Raw genomic sequence first — 24140 nt, 5'->3', positions numbered from 1 at the left:
GCAACTTCTCCTCAAAATTCCCTTTATAGAAGCTGTTGCGAGGCAAAAAATCAGAAAATAAGGCATTGTGGCGGGTGCTGTCACGATTACAACCAAGATGAGAAGGTGTAGAAAAACAGTGAACATTTATTTATCACATGATGACCTGAGGAAGAAATCAAATCAATGTTGATTGATTGATTGCTATCCGGCCACCACCCTCGGGGGTGGTGGCCGGATAGCAAGGCTCCTCAACTACAATATGTAAGTGGCATTATGCTTGACTTGATAAATTTGCTCTTTTTTCCAGACTTCCCTATGTGCAATATCTTGACTAGCTGATAGTATGTGTTAAATGTAAATGAATTTAGGCACTTGCATCTTATTTATTCATTACTTATTTATGTTCTGACACACATTGGCACTTTGTTTAATTTTGCTGCTATCATATATATTGAGTACTGATATCTATGCACTAGCACTTTCTAATACTTTTTTACATCCTGCTCCTTTATATTTATTGGCATTTATACTCCTCTAGGGATGATTATAAAACACTATATACTTAAAATCTATTCCGTCATATGCTTTGCTATTTGATTGCTACATGTTCTGATACCTTTGCTTATTTTATGTATGTTTTATATTTATTCCTAATAAAATTACAATTTAAACAATTTATTTATGCCTCATTTTAATAGAGACATGATTTGGAGCTCTAGTATTTTGTTTTTTGATCGACTTTGATTGCTGCATTTCGGGGGCTAACGTGCCAGCAGTGGTGTTTGACCACTCCTGGCACATAGCACCGGGTGTCCGCTGTGACAATCAGCTGACACACGGCGGCGATCGCCCCGCAGCGCTTGAGCGCGGGCGCGATCGCATTATGCGTATTAGTCCGTAGCTGGTCCATAAGTCACAGGGCGCAGCTACGTACTATTACTGACCTCGTCGGAAAGGGGTTAAAGAACAGTAACTGCCAGTTGGATCATTATCAGGGTGCGTTCACACAGTGTGATTTGTTGCAGAAACTATCTGCAGCAAAGTCCTCACCAGTAGACCTGCACTAAGTCGTTCAGATCTTGCTGACAATTGTTCTGTCTTCAGCAGTACCTGTTAAAAACAACAACAAAAACATCCATGATATTCGCTTATACAACCAAGGTGTTAGGTCCTGCCAGTGATTCCCGGTGTATTCCGGCCTTTCATGTGCCCCATGCAGCCTGATTAATTGCAGAGATCATATGGGATGAAACATTTTTTACAGCTTTATTGTAAAGTGACATAAGTTTCTTTTGGCTGAGGGTCTGACTGGTGGTACCCCCACTGTTCCATAGGACAGGCTCTGGAAGAGGTCATGCTACATATTTTACAGAGGGGTAAAAATACTCCTCTTAGCAATTTTGATGAGTATGTTTAGCCAACATGATTTGCAGTAACCCAAATCTATAGTACATGGATAGGTATACATAATACTAAGATCTCACTATTAAGGGAAACCGTATCGTATAAACGAAGCTTACAAATGGTCCTCATCAAATATTTCAAACTGCAACCCATCCTTTTCATGTGTCAGGGTGGGTTGCAGACTTAAGAAACAGCTCAAGAGAGGCAACAATTGTCAGAGGAGCTGCGTAGGGTAATTGTTGAACAACCATAAGTCACTCAGCCACTGGGCAGGGCTGTGACATGAGAACAAATATAACCTCCCTGCTGACTGAGCACAACAGGGTTTTTTTCTCTCCAGACTCAGTTCTACATGCGCAGTCCGTCGCCATTCCCTGTTGTAACGCCGTCAGGCAGACAGAGCAGAACGGGTATACAGTTAAGCATAGAGGAGGATGAAGCAGAAGAAAAACCCCTGTTGTGCTCAGTCAGCGGGGGGATTTATTTTTTCTCATGTCACAGCCCTGCTCTTTGGCTGTCGGAGATTTGTTTGTTCATGACGCTGCTTCTCTGAAAGTTAAGACACTTCTCAAGCTGTGTTTCTTCATTCTGCAACCCATCCTGACACGTGACTAGGACAGACTGCACTCTGAAATATGTGACAAAGGCCATCTTTATCACATTGCCGGAGAACCCCTGGAGAACAGTTTTATTGTTTTGGCATATTTGAATGCTGTATCACCCCATGCATTAAAAGGAGAACAAAGAACTAGTTTGAAGGCTGCGATTAGTTATCACCTAATCCTTAACCCCGTCATGACATTTGACGTACCTATACATCATGGTCGGATGGGGTTCCCGACTGATGTTGTATAGGTACGACATGGGTATCATGCGTGGCACAGAAGCTGTGACAGCGTGATCGCTGCCGGGGTCTTGGCTACATGATAGCCAAGCCACAATTCTCATAGCCAGGTGCAGTGCCTGCACTGTCCCTAGCTGTTTAACCGACTAAATGCTGCGATCGATATCAATCGCAATATTTAGCAGGCTAGGAGAGGTAAGGGATTCCCTCTTCTGTCCAATCATTGCCCCCAGAATGTCATCGAGAGGGCCCTATGGTTATCAAATCAACCTGAGGTCGTCATGATGACATCCAGTCTGCCAGCAACAGTGGTCTGCTTGGATCATGCCAGTAGCATGGGTAACTATCCTCCTAAACATGCCTCTCTTGGGCTATAAGCCTACAATTTTAAGTGGGCAGGTAGAAACCAACACTAATTAAAAGCACCCTTGGGCTGATGGGTGGAGTGCAGAGTCAGAAAAGGAGGCAGTCAAAACTTCCATGATAAACTGCAAGAAAACAAAAAACCTGACCAGCACCTCCATATAGTGTGAACAGGTGCACGCTGCAATGACTGCATAACATATAATAAGAAAGCACAGCAGCACACTGTAAGGGCCAAGACATATGCAAACACTGAGAACATAACAGCTAAACTGCATTATTGCTAAATAAAATATACTTACAAAAAATTAAGGTTCTTAGGCTTATAGCCCAAAAGAAGCATGTTTAGGAGGATAGTTACCCATCACGCGGAGGTCACCTTGCAATGGTTGATGGGCATACATACATTTGCCAATTTATGTGCTAAGAACCTTCATTTTTTGCAAGATGCCAGTAGCATGGTGTAAGAGACTTATGTCAGTGTAACACTGGTGTGATGCATTGCAGTGATGGTGCATACTATTCTGTGACACACCTCTGGTGTAAATACGATCACTGCACCCATAGATGTCTTTATTGAGAGTTGTCGTTTATAAATGGGATCACTTAAGGGGGGGTCTATGAAAGAGTTAAGCTAGCACCAGGACTCGTTCATCCAGAGCAGACGTCCTCAGGAGAGATTTGCTGCAGGATCAGCCTAGGGTCAGCGGTGCTAATACCCAGAGTCCATGTATATGCAGTAAGTGAATAGAAGAATGGTAGCACTCACCATAGGTATGTGGGATCTGCAATCTTTATTTGGATAAAGACATAAAGGAGAATTGGTGCAGGAGGAGTGCGGGGAAGAACGTTACTCGACTACGGCCATTTCACGTTTGATTGCGCTTCTACAGGTCCACTGTACATTATATGGATGTAGACCCGTAGAAGTGAAATCAAGCGTGAAACGGCCGTAGTCCAGTAACGTTCTCCCCCGCACTCCTCCTGCACCGCTGTTCCTTTATGTCTTTATCCAAATAGATATTGCAGATCCCGCATACTTATGGTGAGTGCTACCATTCTTCTATTCACTTAAGGGGGATTCTGCTGTTCTGGGACCTCAGGGGGGGCTCTGCCAATGTGACATGGCACCCACAAACCATAACAGAAAAATCTGCACTGTAAAACGGCGTTCCTTCCCTTCTGAGCTATGCACTGTGCCTCAAAAGTATTTTTTCACCACGTATGGGGTATTGACGTATTCAGGAGAAATTGCATAATAAATTTTATTGTTTGTTTTCTCCAATTACAAACTTAGGGCCAAAGTAACATTTTGGTGGAAAAAATGGTATTATTTATTTTGCTCAGCTCAATGTTATACAATTCTGTGAATCGCCTGAGGGTTAAAAATGCCCACTACTCCCTTAGTTGAATTCCTCTAGAGGTGTAGTTTCCAAAATGGGGTCACCTGAGGGGGTTTCTGCTGTTTTGGCATGTCAGGGGCTCTTCAAATGAGACATGGCGTCCGCTACCTATTCCAGCCAAAATGGCGTCCCTTCCCTTCTTGAGCCGTGTAATGCATTAGTTTTCCTCCACCACATATGGGTTAACAGCTTACTCAGGAGAAATTGCACAAACAATTTTGGAGTCTATTTTCTCCTGTAACTTTTGTGAAAAAAAAAATTGGGGCTAAAACAACATTTTTGTGGGGAAAATTATATTTTTTATTTTCACGGCTCATAAAGCACATTGGGGTTCAAGGTGCTCACCACACATTGGAAAAATGAGAAATTGATGATAAACTTTTAACCCTTCTCACTTCCTAACATAAAAAAATTATGTTTCAATAATGGTGCTGATGTAAAGTAGACATGTGGGAAATGTTATTTATTAACTATTTTGTGTCACAGAACTCTTAGGTTCAATGGCATTAAAATTAAAAGTTTGAAAATTGTGAAACTTTCTCCAAATTTCTGATATTTTCACAAATAAAAGCAAAAAATATCGTCCTAAATTTACCACTAACATGAAGAACAATTTGTCAAGAAAACTCAATCTCAGAATCAATGGGATCCACTGAAGCTCCAGAGTTATTACCTCATAAAGGGATGCTGCTCAGGAAGGTGAACAAACAGGCTCTGGGGAGAAAGGGTTAATAGGACTTACAGGAGGAACCGGTCCAGAAAGCAGAAGATCCATTGAGTACCTGCCACATACAGTATTCTGTGATAGAACTAGGAGATGAATAATGGCGTTGTGCGAGGACTTCTCTGGACTTCTGTCCTTCATCCTGCAGTCGTCTGAATGGATCTAATGTGGACGGGAACCAGCTAAGCCGCATTCTGCCCACAGCTGTTACCTCACTGTTCACACCACACAGAGACCCCAAAAGAGCCTCCGTGCTGAAGGGGTTAATGCCCCCTGCGCCCAGTAATGGGGGATCTCCACATACCTCCACCTGCAGAGCCGGTGGAGAAACTTCTCCGCAGTCAGTGACATTTCCAGCATTATTTGCCCCTCACTACTGGCACAATTACCCCGCGCCGCCTTTTCTACAGTTTTATGTGTGAATGTAACGTGGGATTTTCCTGCTTGGAGACAAATAGACGACACATGAGGAGATTATTACCAGTTACCGGACGTCTACTATATGGCGGCATATGATTGTGCTATCCACTTCATACCAGGAGCTAAAATGCAGAAATCTCGTATGTTTAACCCCTTCCAGGGAGGGCGGCCTTGAAAAACTATATTCAGAAGAGTCCAGCTAAGGGCTCATACCCACATGTGTGAACAAAAAAATTCCGTATTCTGGACCGAAAAAACGGAAGAGTTCCATGCGATTTTCATGAGAGGAAAATGCGATTTTTCGCACCTAGCATCCGTATGACATCCGTATGCGTTTTTTTTCTCTGCAACTATTATTCTGCCATCATTTACAGGACCATTTACAGTGTTCTGTGCTACAGAATGATAATGTATCCATAAAAATTGGATGGCATATGGCTGGTCCCATTGACTTGCATTGGCGAGTCTCGTCCGATATACGCAGTATGCTGCGATTTTTTTCTCAGTCCGATTTCAGCTGAGAAAAAAAAATCACAGATGAGATGTACCTCATAGATTAACATTGATCAGAGTGCAATCCGATTTATTATCGGATTGCTCTAGTCTGTTTTTCTTGCATTGGGCTCATACTCATATGCGTGAAAAACGGATGAGTGCAATCCGATAAAAAATTGGATTGCACTCTGATCAATGTTAATCTATGAGTCCCTGCTCATCTGCGCAAAAAATCGAAGCATGCTGCAATTTGCCACATATATCGGACAAGACTCGCCAATGCAAGTCAATGGGTGCGAGAAAAAAAAAACGGATGGCACACGGACCATCCATATGGCATCCAATTTTTACGGATACATTACCATTCTGTAGCATATAACACTGTAAATGATTATCGAATAATAGTTGCAGAGAAAGCAAAATGCATTGCATACGGATGTCATATGGATGCTAGATGTGAAAAATCGCATTGTCCTCATGAAAATCGCATGACACTCATCCGATTTTCCGGTCCAGATATCGAAACGTTTTTCACACATATGGGTATGAGCCCTAAGGGTCATATACGGCCATCCACCTCTCCAGTCACAGAGGAGTGGGTGAAGATCTTAGGCAGCGCATTCAGGATGCTCAGGAAGGTTTACCTATGAACAAGCTTTATGTATTGCCCTCTTTACATGTACATCTTCTTAATGAAGAACATGATTCCGTTTTAGCTGGGCACGCGGGTTCGTCTGCCACTTGGAGATCTCTTTCTAGGTCCTTTTGGTGGCAGAATGCTCTTAAGGATATTGGAGAGTATGTTTGGAAATGCAAAGTCTATGCCAGGGCTAAAGCCTCTCATCAAGCTCAGTGGGTTATCTCTTCCCTAACGATGTTTCGTTGCAGCCCTGGACCCACTTGTCCATGGACTTTGTCAATGATTTGCTTAACTCTGGTGGTATTACTGTCGTGTGGGTGGTGGTGGACCGTTTGAGCAAAAAGGTTCTTTTGGTCCTGCTTCAAAAGTTGCCAACAGCTAGGATCTTAGCAACTTTGTTCATTTCTCATAGATTAAATTTCATGGTGTTCCCAAAAATATAATTTTTCATTCAGGGGTTCAATTTCTGGCTAGTTTTTGCTCCAGATTGGGTAATAAGCTGCTTTTTTCTCTCAGTCTATCATACCGAGACTAATGGTCAACCAGAAGGATGAACCAGGAAATAGAGCAGTATTAGTGATGTTTTGTCTCCTCAAATCAGGAAGACCGGGTGGAATTTCTGCCCCTTATCGAGTGTGCTCTAAATAACCGTTTCTCAAAGGCTACCGGGACCTTGCCTTTTTTTAGCTGCTGTAGTTTTAATCCAGAGTTTGGGAATATTTCAGGATTACAATCATCCCTGCCAGTGGAGGAGAGATTTTGTCCCCAACTAATTAAGGTCCGGAGGGAGGACAAAAGGGTCTTTTTGGTAGCTAGTGACCAGGCCAAAAGTGGTGCTAACTGCAGACGTAGGAAAGCTTCTGTCTTTAGGGTGGGGGATTTTGTGTGGTTGTCCTCAAAATATCTGCGCTTAAAGGTCACATATAGAAAGTTTGCACCTAAATTTGTAGGTCCTTATAAAATTATTACAAATTTAAATCATGTGACAGTTAAGTTGCAACTTCTTATTACCTGGAAAATCATAATTCTTTCCATTCTTCTCTTTTAAAAAAATTTGAGGGGACCTCAAGACATAAATAAGGTGGATTTGGAAGGGTGTTGGGAGTATGAGGTAGAGCGAGTTCTTAGTTCCAGGTGGGTCAGGCGCTGTCTGCACCATCTCGTTAAGTGGAAAGATTGTGCAGCAGTACACATTGGTACCAATGACAAAGTTAGAGGAAGGTGGAAGGTCTTTAAAAATGATCACAGGGAATTAGGAGAGAAGCTGAAGTACAGGACATCCAAGGTAGTGTTTGCAGAAATAATGCCGATTCCACTAGCGTCACTAGAAAGTTAGCGGGAACTTAAGGAGATAAATAAGTTGCAGGATAAAGGGTTTGGGTTCATGGAGAACTGGGCCTACTTCTGTCGGCTACAGGCTCTACGATAAGGACAAACTGCACCTCAACTGGGAGGGTGCAGATGTGCTGCAGTGAAAAATGGTCAGATGGATGGAGGAGCTTTTAAACTAGGATCTGGGAGGAGGGAGGTTTTTTGTGCAAATAAGGGCATAGAGTAGACAGAGAGAGAGAGAGACAGTAGGGGTCAATGAGGATTTAGGGGGCTGGGACATTCAAGGAAAGTAAGGAGGCAAGTAGGAGTAATAAATAGTTAATAGTAAATGTCTGCTGGCAAATGCAAGAGGTCTTGCAAACAAACCTAATGTCAGCCACAGATTACGATGTGGTGGGCATTACAGGAACCTGGCTGGAAAGCCATGACTGAGTGACAAACATAGAGGGTTACACTACATTCAAAAGGTTAGGAAAGAAAAAAAGGTGGAGGGGTGGGTATTTTCATTAAATCCAACTTAAGACCTGTGCTAAATGACGACATTGGAGGGGAGCTTCGACAATGTAGAGTCAGTATGGGTAAATGTACATGGAAATGCCAATAATGGAACGCTGCTAATTGGAGTTTGCTACAAGCCTTCTAATATAACTGAACATGAAAAGGATGAAATGCTGCAACAAAAAAAAGTCATGGTCAAAGTGTTGGCGTCCTTAAAATTGTTCCAAAAAATGAAGTAATTCTCCCAGAAAATTACTGCAATTACACATTTTGCTATACATGTTTATTTCCTTTATGTGTATAGGAACAACAAAAAAAAAACAGATTAAAAAAAGGCAAAGTGAACATAATTTCACACAAAAACACCAAAAATGGGCCGGTCAAAATTGCTGCCACCTTTTGTCAAAATTGTGGGGTGTGGGTAAACAACTTCGTTTCAAGCATGTGAAACTCGTTCATACTCAATTGTGGCAAGTAACAGGTGTGGGCAACATGAAAATCAATACATTTACAACCCATGTCACTGTAGCTAATCTCCCTGGATGTGGACAGAAGAGAAAAATTGACGAAAGGTTGCAACGCAAGATAGTCCAGATGGTGAATAAGTAGCCCCACCAAAGTTCCAAAGAAATTCAAGCTGTCTTGCATGCTCAGGGTGCATCAGTGCCAGCGTGAACTAACCGTTAACATTTGAATTAAATGAAACGCTATGGCAGGAGAATAAGGCGGACCCCACTGCTGACACTGAGGCATAAAAAAGCTACACTGTAGTTTGCCAAAATGTACATGAGTAAGCTGAAACCCTTCTGGGGAAAAGTCTTGTGGACAGAGGAGACCAATATAGAGCTTTTCGGTAAAAAACACATCGTTCTACTGTTTAAACAGAATGAAGCCTACAAAGAAAAGATCACAGTAACTACAGTGGAATATGGTGGAGGTTCAAAGATGTTTTGGAGTCGTTTTGCTGCCTCTGACATTGGGTGCCTTCACTGTGTGCAAGGCATCATGAAATCTGAAGATTACCAAAGGATTTTGTGTGGCAATCTAGTGCCTAGTGTCAGAAAGCTGTGTTTGCGTTCTAGGTCATGGGTTGCCAGCATGACGTTATACTTACAGTTAGGTCCATATATATTTGGACAGAGACAACATTTTTCTAATTTTGGTTCTAGACATTACCACAATGAATTTTAAACAAAACAATTCAGATGCAGTTGACGTTCAGACTTTCAGCTTTCATTTGAGGGTATACACATTAAAATTGGATGAAGGGTTTAGGAGTTTCAGCTCCTTAACATGTGCCACCCTGTTTTTAAAGGGACCAAAAGTAATTGGACAATTGACTCTAAGGCTATTTCATGGACAAGTGTGGGCAATCCCTTCATTATGTCGTTCTCAATTAAGCAGATAAAAGGCCTGGAGTTGATTTGAGGTGTGGTGCTTGCATTTGGAAGCTTTTACTGTGAAGTAAACATGCGGTCAAAGGAACTCTCCATGCAGGTGAAACAAGCCATCCTTAAGCTGCAAAAGCAGAAAAAACCCATCCGAGAAATTGCTACAATATTGGGAGTGGCAAAATCTACAGTTCTACATCCTGAGAAAGAAAGAAAGCACTGGTGAACTCATCAATGGAAAAAGACCTGGGTGCCCACGGAAGACAACAGTGGTGGATGATCGCAGAATAATCTCCATGGTGAAGAGAAACCCCTTCACAACAGCCAACCAAGTGAACAACACTCTCCAGGAGGTAGGCGTATCAATATCCAAATCTACCATAAAGAGAAGACTGCATGAAAGTAAATACAGAGGGTTCACTGCACGGTGCAAGCTACTCATAAGCATCAAGAATAAAAAGCCTAGACTGGACTTTGCTAAAAATCATCTAAAAAAGCCAGCACAGTTCTGGAAGTACATTCTTTGGACAGATGAAACCAAGATCAACCTCTACCAGAATGATGGAAAGAGAAAAGTATGGCGAAGGCGTGGTACAGCTCATGATCCAAAGCATACCACATCATCAGTAAAACACGGCGGAGGCAGTGTGATGGCGCGGGCATGTATGGCTGCCAGTGGCACTGGCTCACTAGTGTTTATTGATGATGTGACACAGGACAGAAGCAGCCGAATGAATTCTGATGTATTCAGAGCTATACTGTGTGCTCAGATCAGCCAAATGCAGCCAAACTAATTGGTTGTTGTTTCATACTACAGATGGACAATGACCCAAAACATAAAGCCAAAGCAACCCAGGAGTTTATTAAAGCAAAGAAGTGGAATATTCTTGAGATCAGGTGACTGACTTGGCCATTCAACTCAATTGAGCATGCATTTCACTTGTTAAAGACTAAACTTCAGACAGAAAGGCCCACAAACAAACAGCAACTGAAAACCACCGCAGTGAAGGCCTGGCAGAGCATCAAAAAGGAGGAAACACAGCGTCTGGTGATGTCCATGAGTTCAAGACTTCAGGCAGTCATTGCCAACAAAGGGTTTTCAACCAAGTACTAGAAATGAACATTTTATTTACAATTATTTAATCTGTCCAATTACTTTTGGTCCCTTTAAAAACAGGGTGGCACATGTTAAGGAGCTGAAACTCCTAAACCCTTCATCCAATTTTAATGTGGATACCCTCAAATGAAAGCTGAAAGTCTGAACTTCAACTGCATCTGAATTCTTTTGTTTAAAATTCATTGTGGTAATGTCTAGAACCAAAATTAGAAAAATGTTGTCTCTGTCCAAATATATATGGACATAACTGTATATTCTATGATATACTGATGCTGATATTGTCCTGGTTATTCGTTATTTTTTGTTTGTTTTTTGCATTTTTGTAATTGAAAATTATTTAATCTTTCAATAAAAATTTAATTTTGAAAAAGGCTTCTCCCCTGTGTGACTTCCCTGATGTTTATTAAGAGTTGCTTTCCGCGTAAAATATTTCCCACATTCTGAACATGAAAAAGGCTTCTCCTCTGTATGAGTTCTCTGGTGTATAACAAGACTATTTCTGTTTAAAATATTTCCCACATTCTGAACATGAAAAAGGCTTCTCCCCTGTGTGACTTCTCTGATGTTTATTAAGAGCTGCTTTTCGTGTAAAATATTTCCCACATTCTGAACATGAAAAAGGCTTCTCCTCTGTATGAGTTATCTGGTGTATAACAAGACCGTATTTCTGTTTAAAATGTTTACCACATTCTGAACATGAAAAAGGCTTCTCCCCTGTGTGACTTCTCTGATGTTTATTAAGAGCTGCTTTTCGTGTAAAATATTTCCCACATTCTGAACATGAAAAAGGCTTCTCCTCTGTATGAGTTATCTGGTGTATAACAAGACTGTATTTCTGTTTAAAATGTTTACCACATTCTGAACATGAAAAAGGCTTCTCCCCTGTATGAGTTCTGTGGTGTTTAACAAGATTGCATTTCTGTTCAAAATGTTTACCACATTCTGAACATGAAAAAGGCTTCACCCCTGTGTGAGTTCTGTGGTGTTTAACAAGACTTGATTTCTGGTTAAAACGTTTCCCACATTCTGAACATGAAAAAGGCTTCTCCCCTGTGTGAGTTCTCTGGTGCCTAACAAAATTTGATTTGTGGTTAAAACATTTCTCACATTCTGAACATGAAAAAGGCTTCTTCTCAGTGTGAATTCTCTGGTGAATAACTAAATCTGATTTCTGGTAAAAACATTTCTCACATTCTGAACAGGAAAAAGGCTTCTCCCCTGTGTGAATTCTCTGGTGACTAACTAAATATGATTTCTGGTAAAAACATTTCTCACATTCTGAACATGAAAATGGCTTCTCCCCTGTGTGAGTTTTCTGGTGCTTAACAACATTGGATTTTTTTGTAAAACATTTCCCACATTCTGAACATGAAAAAGGCTTCTCCCCTGTGTGAGTTCCCTGGTGTTTAACAAGATCTGATTTCTTGTTAAAATATTTCCCACACTTGGAACAAGAAAATCTATTCTCGGCTGTGTGAATTTTTTGATGTTTAGGAAAAGATTTTTCGAGAGGAAAACAATTTCCATATTCTAAAAATGTCTTCTTTGCTTTAGGATCAGTTTGTTTTTTAATGCTTAATTTGTGACTATGATTTTCCTTAGTAGTTGGTAATGAATCAGAAGACAGGACCTGTTTCAAAGAATCAGATGACAAATCTTTGCTGTGAAGGCATGATGGTATATCTGGAGTAATGGCATTCACTTCAATTGTATCCTGTGGGATCTCGAGATCTTCTGATTTAAAAATTGAAGATGTCAGCTGTCCTTCTGATCTCCAGGTACAGTCATCTGCTAAAATAAAAATCTATTATTTTTCAATAAAATATCCTTGGATTTTATTTTTTTAAATTTCTACTTAAACTGTCTATAATAATGGCAAGTTATGTACCATATTTTTCGGACTATAAGACACACCGGACCATAAGACGCACCTAGGTTTTAGAGGAGGAAAATAAAAAAATAAAAATTTGAGCAAAAAATGTGGTCATGATGCACTTTTAAGGGGGAGGGGGGTCTTCTGCTGACACTGGTATAGGGGTAATGTCCCCCAATTCTGAAAATATCCCCCATCCTGGTATATATGCCGCCCCCTTCCTTTTATATGTGGTCCCCATCCCCATCCTGGTATGCCTGGCATCCCTCCATCCTGGTATGCATGGCACCCCTCATCCTTATCCTGGTATGCATGGCACCCCTCATACCTATCCTGATATGCATGGCACCCCTCATCCCTGTCCTAGTATGCATGGTACCCCTCATCCCTGTCCTGGTATGCATGGCACCACTAATCCCTATCCTGGTATGCATGGCACCCCTCATCCCTGTCCTGGTATGCATGGCACCCCTCATCCCTGTCCTGGTATGCATGGCACCCCTAATCCATGTCCTGGTATGCATGGCACCCCTTATCCCTGTCCTAGTATGCATGGTACCCCTCATCCCTGTCCTGGTATGCATGGCACCCCTAATCCCTATCCTGGTATGCATGGCACCCCTCATCCCTGTCCTGGTATGCATGGCACCCCTCATTCCTGTCCTGGTATGCATTGCACCCCTCATCCCTATCCTGGTATGCATGGCACCCCTCATTCCTGTCCTGGTATGCATTGCACCCCTCATCCCTATCCTGGTATGCATGGAACCCCTAATCACTGTCCTGGTATGCATGGCACCCCTAATCCCTATCCTAATATGCATGGCACCCCTAATCCCCATCATGCTGCACATTAAAAAAAAATAAACACTCCTACTCACCTTTCTTCTCTCTCCTCCAGCGCTGCGTCCTGTCTGCCTGCACTGATCTCTCCATATGAGCCGTGCATGACGTCACTGCCATGCGCGGCTCACAAGGAGAGATTAGCTGCTGGAAGTCACTTCCCACGCCGGGACTGTGTGCGCGGGGAGCAGTGACTTCACTCTACTTCATAGCCGGCACATAGCGGAGCCGCGCTGCGGCTGCTGGCTATCTCCTGTGCCCGCTCATTAAAGGGCATGAATATTCACCCCCTCCCCATGCCCATGGGCGTGGAGAGAGGTTGAATATTCAAGCCCTTTAACAGAGGGCATAGGAGAAAAAAAAGGAGGAAAAAAGTGCGTCTTATAGTCCGAAAAATACGGTAAATACATTGAATTAATTATTCACCAAGACACTGACATTTCAAAATCTAATAGAAAACCTCATAGGATGAACCAGTAGAGCGTGGTTTTCAACTGTTTGTTCATTCTGCCTCTCAAATATGGAATAAAAAGCCACCAAGTTATGTAGGCATCAATAATACCAATAAAAACTTCTACTCATCTCACAAACAACAAGCCCCACTCAGGTCCATCGTCTGTAATTGGAAAAAAATCATAGTTACCGGTAACAGGATTTTACAGAGCCCATGACAGCACCACCTGAGAGATGGTATCCGCCCACCCAGGACAGGAAACCTGCTGCATAAAAAAGGCGGTACCTCTCCTCCGCATCAGTTTTGTTTTAGAGCATGAGAGGACCTTCAGACAGTATGTTAGTACACAATTACCACCAATAAAACATTTCTCACTATACATCCATATATGGAGAACACCATAAGTGATCAAAAAAGGGGGGGAATATAAGGGTGCTGTCATGGGCTCTGTAAAATCCCGTTAGGTAACTATGATTTTTTTCCCCTTCTCCTACGATAGCACCACCTGAGAGATTTATATAGAACAGACACCTTAGGGATGGATCACCGCTTGCAACACCTTTCTCCCAAAGGATAGATCAGCAGATGAAGAAAGATCAAGCCGGTAATGGTTATAGAAGGTAGAAGGAGATTACCATGTTGCTGCCTTACATATGTTATCAATGGACACTTCCGCCTTCTCAGCCCAGGAGGCTGCACCAGCTCTGTGGAATGGCCCTTCAGGTTCTCTGAAACCGGCACATTACTAGGGAAATATGCTAAGCTAACGGCGTCCCTGATCCATCTAACTATAGTTCCCCTTGTAACTTTAAGTCCCTTACTAGCTCGCTGAAAGGAGACAAATACAGCATCACTTCTCCTCCAAGGCCTTGTTACCTCCAAATACTGAACCAAAACAGTCTAACATCTAGAGTATAAAGCCTCTGCTCCTCTAAATCTTTTGGGTTAGGATACAATGAGGGGAGAATCATCTCCTGTGTTCTATGGAATTTGGAGGCCACCTTCGGAAAATAGGCCGGGTCTGGTCTTAATGTAACTCCATCTACAGTGACCTGTGTAAAAGGATGATTTACTGACAAAGCTTGTAAGTCACTAACTCTACGGGCTGATGTTAGCGCTATCAGCATCACTGTGTTCAGAGTGAGAGTTCTTTCTGTCACGCTTCTTAAGTGCTCAAATAGGAGACTTAGTCAGGGCTTCCAGGACCAGGTTTAGATCCCAGGGAGGCATTCTTGGGGTAGCAATAGGTCTGGATCTATTGCACGCCTTTTTAAACCTGATAACCCATCTATCTGCTGCCAAATTATAGTTATATAAAGCTCCAAGCGCTGATACTTGCACCTAAAGGGTACTGGTAGCCAACCCCATATCCAAGACCCTTTGAAGAAATTCCAGAATAGCTTTATAGGAATTTTAACCTTAGCTGACTGCGCCGAAATAGATAGGACATGGTCAAAATTCCTACCATAGATCTTAGTCGTCACACTGCTTTTGAGCAGAGTAGTGACTAGACCTGGAGAAAACCCTTCCTGGATTAGTAACGACCTTTCAAACTCCAGGCCATCAAATGCCCAACCTCTGAAGATGGAAGCCTGGGCCTTGCTTGAGGAGATCTGGAGCATCTGGAAGGACCCATGGATCTGACTGGGACATCCTCTTTATCCAGGTGAACCAGGGTCTCTTGGGCCAGAATGGGGCGATTAGTATGACCCTTGCCTGCTCCTCTCGGATCTTCCTCAAAATCGTTGGCATTAACATTAGTGGGGGGAAAGCATAGGCTAGGCCAAAGCTCCAGGGTATTTTTAATGCATCTAATGCATAGGGTCTTTCTTTTGGATTTAAGGAGCAGAAGATCATTGTTTTTCTGTTTCGTTTATTTGCGAAAAGATCTATTTCTGATTGACCCCAGCGATCCACAATTTGCTGGAATACTGTTGGATTCAGCTCCCATTCGCCCTGATTCAGTATATTCTGACTCAGAGAATCTGATCTTTAGTTTTCTTTGCCTCTTATTTGCAGAGCCGAGAGCATAAATTGATGTTGTTCTGCAAACTGTAGAATCTGATCTTTCACTAACATGAGAGGTCAGGATCTCGTGCCCCCCTGATGATTGACATAGGCGACTGTTGTCCTGTTGTCTGACATAATTCGGATGTGTTGTCCCTGTAGTTGGGAACTGAACTTCATCACTGCATTCTTTACTGCCGATGGCTCCTTCATGTTTTGAGGAGAAGGCTTTCTTGCTGTCCGACCAGATTCCTTGTATTACACGATCTCCCAGACGTGCTCCCAGCCATCTGAGCTTGAGTCCGCTGTAATTATGTCCCTGACCTGATAAGACCAAGGAACTCGCTGTGACAGGTTCTCCCGATCCAGCCACCATGCGATTGAGCTGATGGCTGTATTGGAAAGTGTCATCTTCCTGTCCAAGTGTCCCCTGAGTTGTTTCTCTGCTGCTAGGATATCTTGCTGCAGATATCAGGAGTGTATCGGAGCCCACTGAACTGCTGGGATACATGATGTCATTGTACCTAAAAGAGACATTGCTTGGATGGATTCCTGACTACTCCTGAGGCTAAGGACGTAATTCTGTTTTTCTTGTCCAAGATAAGCCCTATAAAAGACGGAACCTTCCGAGGCTCCAGGCTTGACTTCTCTAGATTCAGTATCCATCCAGGATTGATCAGGCTGGCTCTGACTCTTATCAAGAGAGCATTGAAAACTCGCATTGACCTGCCTACTACCAGGAAGTCGTCCAGGTAAGGGACAACTAGAGTATCTTGTTCTCTCAAATGCGCCATGACCTCCAGAATGACCTTCGTAAAGATTCTTGGAGCCATGGAAAGGCCGAAGGGCAGAGCTGTGAACTGAAATTGCCTCACACAATTGATGATATACACAGCTACTCTCAGATACTGCTGGTATCCTGTATGGATTGGGACGTGGTAATAGGCGTCCTTCAGGTCAAGGACACTCATATAACAACCCGGGAACAACACCTTTATGGCTGATATTATAGATTCCATCTTGAAGGGTCTGTAGATTAGAAAGTTGTTTAGGCCCTTCAAGTTGATTATGGTTCTAAAGGAGCCTTCTGGCTTCTTTATCAGAAACAGGGGCAAATAGAATCCTTTCCCCTGCTCGCTTATTAGTCTCTCTCAGAACCTTCTTTTCCACTAGGTTTAATACCTCTTGCTCCAGGGCTGTTTGCGCTCTGGGCCTCCTGGGAGACGAAATCCTGAAGGTCTGCAGGGGAATGGATCTGAATTCCAGTCTCAGTCCTGTCTTTATAATCCCTAATATCCAGGCACTGGATGTAATTTTTTCCCAGGTAGGCAGGAAGTGGGACAGTCTTCTTCCTACCTGGGGAGGCCCATCACTTAGGGGATTTTCTGTTCTCAGAGGAAGGACCTCCGAACATGAAGCCTCCACTCCTCGTCCTTCCATCTGACCTGGTCTCTGGAAAATGTACCTATGCTATACTTCCTTTTACGAAAGGAAGTCTTGTACCGAGGCATCAACACACTGGAAAACCAGTGTTTCTTATCTGCGGCTTTAAGCAGTATGTCATCCAGAGCTTTGCCAAAAAGAAACTCCCCTTCACACGGGATTGAACACAGTTTCATCTTAGACTGTACATCACCTGACCAGCTCTTGAGCCACAGAGCTCTGCGAGCTGCATTGGATAAATTCGCTGATCTGGCGGCCAGCCTTACTGAATCTGCCGACGCATCCGCGAGGAAGGCAGCCGTCCCCTGCATTAGCGGAAGACTGGCCAGGATATTTTCCCTTGGAATGTCCCCTTTAATCTGGTCTTCTAGCTGCTGCAACCAGACCATCATTGACCTGGCTGTGTAAGTGGCTGCGACTGCCGGTTTCAATGCTCCTGCTGGTCACTCCCAGGTTCGTTTTAATAAGGTTTCCGCTTTTTTATCAAGAGGATCCTTGAAAGCTCCTAAATCCTCAGACAGCAGGGTGGATTTTTTTTTTAGAGAATTTTGATACTGTCACGTCAATTTTGGGGGTTTTATCTCACCTGGTTGATTCTTCTTCCTCAAACGGGTATCTTCTCTTTGAAGGTGATGGTAACTGCCCTCTCCTATCAGGTCTTTTCCATTCCCTGTCGATGAACAATCCTCTCATTGACGGGGAATGTGCGCCTCTTCTTCTGATCCAGACCCCCAAACATGATGTCCTGAACAGTCCTAGGGGTCTTGGTATCGGCTATGCCCATAGTTGTTCTGATGGCTTTAATCAGCTTATCCGTGTTTTGCACTGGAAAACACGGCCTACCTCCTGTATCGCTATCTGAGGAAGATGATGATGATAAGAATGACGAGTAGTTAGGAGAGGAAATAAGACTTCCCCTTGCCCTGGAATACTACAGATTCTTCTGAGTCTGATGTATGACGTTTCAGCTTCCTACTCTTTTTACGTGTAGCCAACGTCTTTAGGGAGTCCCTAACCTCCGTCTGGATTAAAGATTTTAAATCCATAACAAAATTAGGTGTTTCCTCTGATATGGTTTCTTGGATACAACTCTGGCTAAGCTTTTTAGTATAAGTGCTGGGAAAATTAACCCCGCACAGCGCACACTCCTTCTTATTCCTCTTGGTACTACACTTTTTGGGTTTTTCCTAGTTTAAAAAATAAAATACATAGAAAAAATTGACCCATCTACTACGGTGAACTTTCACGTAGATCACTCACCACTCTGCCGTTCAGGGTACCGGAGATTGAGGCTGGATCAATTCATATGCTCGCTCCCGGCTGGAGGTGGTGGACTCGGGACCTGCCCTGCTCCTCCGGCTGGTCTTGCTGCCGCTTGTACGACTGCCACTGCTGCGGCCTTGAAGGAGCTGCTGTTGCTGCTGCTCTGGTGACTTCTGCTGCTGCTACTCTGGTGAATACAGCTCTTGACGCAGGGAGCGTCACTTCCTGACACGCGCCGTGCGTGTGCTCAGCCCCATGGCCCAGCATTCCGGTGCGCAACGTCAGCAGGGTGCGCCAGAAACTGACATGCGCCCTGCGCATGTGTAGTCCTGGTCCCGGCATTCCAGCACGCTACGTCAGCAGGGCGCATCGCAACCTCTTGACACGTGCCCTGCATGTGCACAGCCCCGGAAGTCCCACTTGCCAGCGCGCTTAACCACGGGGTGCATAATACCACTGCACTCCCGCGTGTACCCTTGGTGAGCGGATACCCTCTCTCAGGTGGTGCTCTCATGGAAGAAGGGAAAAAAAACAGAGGTTTCCATAAAGGCTCTTGAAAAGCAACATGGCTTCCATAACCCAATCCAGCAATATCCGATCTCCCAAAGTCAAATCTCCCCCTCACTTCTGAGCCTTGCAGTGCGCCCAAAGCACATTTAGCATCTATGTATTTGACATTACTATAGTGAGAAGAACCCACTTAATTGATGGTGTGTGTCTCCTGGAGCACAATCTGGCCACTATGTGTTGGGCAATAAAATGGCATAATGGCAATTTTCACTCTCCAACATCAACTGAATGCTAATATCCGGAAAGTGCAGCTAGAATCAAAATAGTCACTACTCCTTTAGATTAATTCCCTGAGGGTTAAAAATTACACAATGGAGCAATGGCGTCACTTTATGTGGATTTCACCGTGCTGCCCTGCTTAGGGCAGCACGATAGCTCAGTGGTTCGTACTGCAGCCTTGCAGCGCTAGGGTCCTGGGCTCAAATCCCACCAAGGACAACATCTGCAAGGAGTTTGTATGTTCTCCCTGTGTTTCTCTGGTTTCCTCCCACACTTCAAAGACATACTACTGATAGGGAATTTAGATTGTGAGCCCCAATGGGGACAGCGATGATAATGTATGTAAAGCGCTGAGGAATATGTTGGCGCTATATATATATATATATATATATATATATATATATATATATATATAAAGAAAATAAAAATTATTACTGCTCTGGTTTTCTGACATTTTGTCATATTAAGGCTTCTGCAAATGGTGGGTCCCATCTCCTCTGGGATCTGCTCCTGCAACGTCAGCTTCTCTCACCAGGAGCCGCCTTATTCATCCTGCAGGCGGTGCTGGAAATGGAGGAGACGTCAGAACGAGAAGCTCTGGGCGGCGCAGGTTCTGTCCAGCCACTAAGATTAGGGTTGCTGGGACCAGTAGTACCATCCAGTCTGGCAGTATGGGTGTGTGTGCTGTCCAGCTGGAGTAATCTGCTCCCTGCTTCAGCCAACTGGAAAGCACCGCACCCTACTAAAGCTGGAAGCATATTGCCGGAAGCTGCCAGATACAGCCTTGTTCTCCTCTGGTTCAGTCCTCTGTGATCAGCTCCCGGCTTGTGTATTTGTTTCTGTTGTGACCTCGTTTACTGACTACTCTTGCGTCTTCTGATGTTGTATTTTCTCTGCCCTCCTGGTTCCGACCCGGCTACCTGACTATTCTTCCCATCTCACTCCACAGAACAGCAGGTAACACCATGGCCCAAGCCTAGGGGTCTCTGTGTAAGTCCAGATCCATGTAGAGGGGGTTAAAGGATGATGAGCAAAACGGTGACTATAGACAATAACACATCTCCTGAAATGATCAAACTCAACAGTCTCCATCAGTAATAAATGAGTAACTAGTGGTGAAACCTCTCTGTGGTAATTATAGTATACGGCTTGGTGGCTCTTGGCCATCTAAATTATTGTAAGGTCTAATAAATATTTTCTATCACATGAGATTCAAGAAAAAATATACTTTTATTAAAGAGAACTATTTATAATAGTGCAGAGCTGAAAATGTCTTAATTTTAGATCTCGGGCATCTGGGAGAGTCAATGGAGACCTTTTTTTTAAAGACTACCAGGGAGTTACAGACTAACGTAAGTGAGGCCGGCCGATCCCACCACAATCACACTATCATACAGAATGGACATGGAAAAAATAACTTCTTTTTTTATTCTATGTTACATCCTCAATAACAATGTATGTATGAGAGGAGAACTACAAACTAAATAGGAGTCACACTCATTTATGGTGGACCATTGGAGCTACTATGAGTCCTGACCAGGAGAGTAGAGAAAGTATTAGCGCCCCCCATTTCAGGAGAGATTGTGCAGTAATCTGAATTCCTTAGGATTGAAAACATAATGGAATTTATGACGTGGAGTGAATCCATGAAACCAGGACTGGAGCCAACACATCTCCGGCAGGTGTGAATAAATGCATATTACAGCCATCAGCCACGCACAGCTTAGAGATATATCATGGCACAGGTGGAATGTTTTCTGTTTAGTTTATCACAATCTGGTTTGAAGTTAGTCGGTTTTAGAAGAAATTGAAAAGTCAGGATAAAGGGAAACTCTGCTGTTATTATACAGAAATTCACACTTGGCCTCACTGCACATTTAATCTTGTAGATCATAAAAGTGAAGTTTGGCCAGAAAGACTGGACCTGGTCTTGTAGGGACCATATGAGCACATTCAGCAGCACAGAAGGGAGAGAAGGGAGATTCATCCAATAAGATATCAGGGATCTAGGAAGCCAACAGGGGGTAGGTGGATCCTGCAGGTTGTAAATTATATAGATAAGGGCTTTCAATGCCCAAAATCGTTTGAACAGTTTTGGATGGAGGAGAATGTTTTGGTCTAGAGGCAAAATGGTGATCACACGATTGTGATATGGCCGGACTACACCACCGATAAAGCAGCCACAGCCGGTGACAGAAGAATCTGTGACTTCTCTGCATTTAGTGGTTACTACTCACCTGGGTGGTCATATGTAGGAATCTCCTCTTTACACCGCTCATCACCCCTCACATATGTCTCTGTAGTATTAATATGGGTCAGATCTTCACCCTGAAACAAATATTGTAAAAGTCACAGACAGATGGAGAAGTCACATCTATGATCAGCTCTAATCCTGCCATCTCCACCGTTCTCATTACAATAGTCTATAATATAACCGGGTATGCGTGTCTCTGTCTGAAGCCTCGATAGACTGCGCATGCACGACGCGCAGTCTGGCTCCAGACAGAATCAGGCATCCAGCCGATACAGGTAAGAGGAGTGTGTATGGCTCCAGAGATCGCGGTATGCGTAGGCACTGAACGCATACCGCAATCTCCGGCGCCATACTTACATACTTACCTGATCGGGAGGAGCATTGCCGCGGCGCCTCTCTTCGTCGGAGATGGGGCAGGAGTGAGGCGTCGGATCGGCGCATGCGCATAGCACTATCCAGCGCCATTTTACTGAAGACACATTTACAGTGTGTGTTCAGCAAAATGGCGCCGGACAGCGCAGTGCTCCGGCGACACATTCTCCCCTGGCCTCCGGCAGAACAGGGTGCAGAAGCGCTGGAGCACAGAGAAGAAAGGTGAGTATAACTGTTTATTTTTTTGTATGTGTGTACAGTGTGAAAGGAATGAGGGGGCCACACATACCAGGATTGGGGGGTGAGGGGACCATGCATACCAGGATTGTGGGATGAGGGGATCATGCATACCAGGATGAGGGGTACCACACATACCAGGATTGCGGGGTGAGGGGACCATGCATACCAGGATTGGGGGGTGAGGGGTACCACGCATACCAGGATTGGGGGTTGAGGGGGTACCATGCATACCAGGATTGGGGGTGAGGTGTGCCATGCATACCAGGATGTGGGGGTGAGGGGTGAGATGCACCCCAGGATTGGGGGTGAGGGGTGCCATGCATACCAGGATTTGGGGGTGAGGAGTGCCATGCATACCAGGATAGGATGGTGGGGACAGGATGGGGGCAGCACAAATACCAGGAGGGGGGCAGCACATACCAGCATGGGAGACCATATACCAATAAAAATGCTCGCCACCTGGGCGTAGAATGGGTTCAATAGCTAGAATAAAACATATAATACTGGTGGATAAAACAAGACTGAGCACAAGACCTTCACAGCTGTCTACACATTATAGATCTCATGACACCTTCTCTCCATCTACCTGATGATCCTGAGGAACACTGGGATCTTCTTGTTTACAGCCCTGTAGAAGAAGAGGACGGGGACATCTCTCTGGTGTTGTCTTCTTACTAGATAGATCTGGAGGAAACACATACAGGGACTGGATTCATTCTTTACATACAGATAATTATAGGCCGTGTGTATTTAGTCCTGTCTGTTACCTGGTGATATGAGGGGCTGGGGAACCTCCATCATGACGTCCTTGTACAGATCTTTGTGTCCTTCTAAATACTCCCACTCCTCCATGGAAAAATAGACAGTGACATCCTGACATCTTATAGCAACCTGACACATAAAATTATACAGTCATTCCTCCGATCCCTTCATAGTGTTACTATATAATGTCCCAGCATTCCCAGCAGTGTCACCTCTCCAGTCAGCAGCTCAATCATCTTGTAGGCGAGTTCTAGGATCTTCTGGTCATTGATGTCCTCATGTATCACGGGGTGAGGTGGAGGGCTCAGGGGTCTTCCCCATCCCTCAGACACAGGGTCCTGACAGCGCTCACTAGAGGTCTTCTTCGCTACTGTATAATCCTGGTTATGGAGAGACACATTAATAAATCTCACTACAGACATTTCCAGAGTCCTCACCTCTCCAGTTCTGTCCATCTGTTATTCCCATAGATAAGAATGATGTAATGTGATGTCATCAGAATCTCTCACCTCTCCAGTAAGCTGGAAGAGGATCTCTACGGTGAGGTGTAATATCCTCTCCACCATCTTGTTTCTGTCCATATCCATCTTTGATGGGTCAATAAGGATAATTCTCTTATATAGAAGATCTTCACTCAGAGGATCGGATATTGTAGGGACCTGAATGAGAAGATGATGAGCCGATGTAGCATCATAAATATCCTGTGTAATAATACAATTACTGGAGATAATAAGGGGAAATGTGGTGGGCCACTGGGGAGGCGCCAGATGTTGCAGAAGGGCCAGCTGGGGTATGTAGTCTCAAAGGCAGCAGATAATGATGTCACAGTAGTTGAAGTGGGTCGCTGGACCCCTAAACACTTCCCTAGTGTCCACAACAATTGTCAAAAGCGGAAGGTGGCACTTGTGGATGGTATAGGACCTCCCGGGCGGGGGGCACTCCTGTAGTTGTGGTGTCTGGGTGCAAGTTTGGAGTGCCCGTGATGTTTGTGCAATCACAAGCAGGTGAACTTGTAAACATGACAATTTTACTGAAGGAGGTAACGGGGTACAGTCTCTCTTGAAGGCAAAGTTTACAGTATTTTGTGCATATGAAAGTAATGGTTCTCTCCTCATGAGACAAGCGAGGTTATGGCCTCTCAGGGCGGCTGGAGCAGAGTTCTCTTCACTTGCTAGTAGAGGAAATGCTATGCGCAGTCTAAGAAATATTACACTGATGGAGGGACCT

The 24140-nt window shown here is 43.9% G+C and overlaps 2 protein-coding genes across 2 annotated transcripts in view; one reads left to right on the top strand and one right to left on the bottom strand.

The window, feature by feature from the left end:
• The window catches only part of LOC141218921 (gastrula zinc finger protein XlCGF66.1-like), a 384436-nt gene that overhangs the window by 322439 nt on the left and 37857 nt on the right, over window positions 1-24140 (top strand). The gene's annotated exons all lie outside the window — the stretch shown is intronic.
• Window positions 10843-24140, bottom strand: part of LOC141218922 (uncharacterized) — a 48712-nt gene continuing 35414 nt past the window's right edge. Inside the window, exons 3-11 of the mRNA XM_073665976.1 lie at window positions 23423-23572; window positions 23126-23293; window positions 22919-23042; window positions 22827-22835; window positions 17820-17903; window positions 17256-17381; window positions 16973-17146; window positions 15716-16114; window positions 10843-12401 (exon numbers count right to left, since the gene is read on the bottom strand). Coding sequence (XP_073522077.1) covers window positions 11107-12401; window positions 15716-16114; window positions 16973-17146; window positions 17256-17381; window positions 17820-17903; window positions 22827-22835; window positions 22919-23042; window positions 23126-23293; window positions 23423-23572 — 2529 coding nt within the window. The 3' untranslated portion in view covers window positions 10843-11106. The remainder of the gene's footprint in view (window positions 12402-15715; window positions 16115-16972; window positions 17147-17255; window positions 17382-17819; window positions 17904-22826; window positions 22836-22918; window positions 23043-23125; window positions 23294-23422; window positions 23573-24140) is intronic.

The sequence above is a fragment of the Phyllobates terribilis genome, unplaced genomic scaffold (assembly GCF_046119375.1).
Source record: "Phyllobates terribilis strain yellow unplaced genomic scaffold, ASM4611937v1 Scaffold_251__1_contigs__length_2838608, whole genome shotgun sequence".
NCBI lineage: Eukaryota > Metazoa > Chordata > Amphibia > Anura > Dendrobatidae > Phyllobates > Phyllobates terribilis.
Note: the sequence above shows the minus strand (reverse complement) of the source record. Positions and strands in the feature narration are given on the sequence as shown.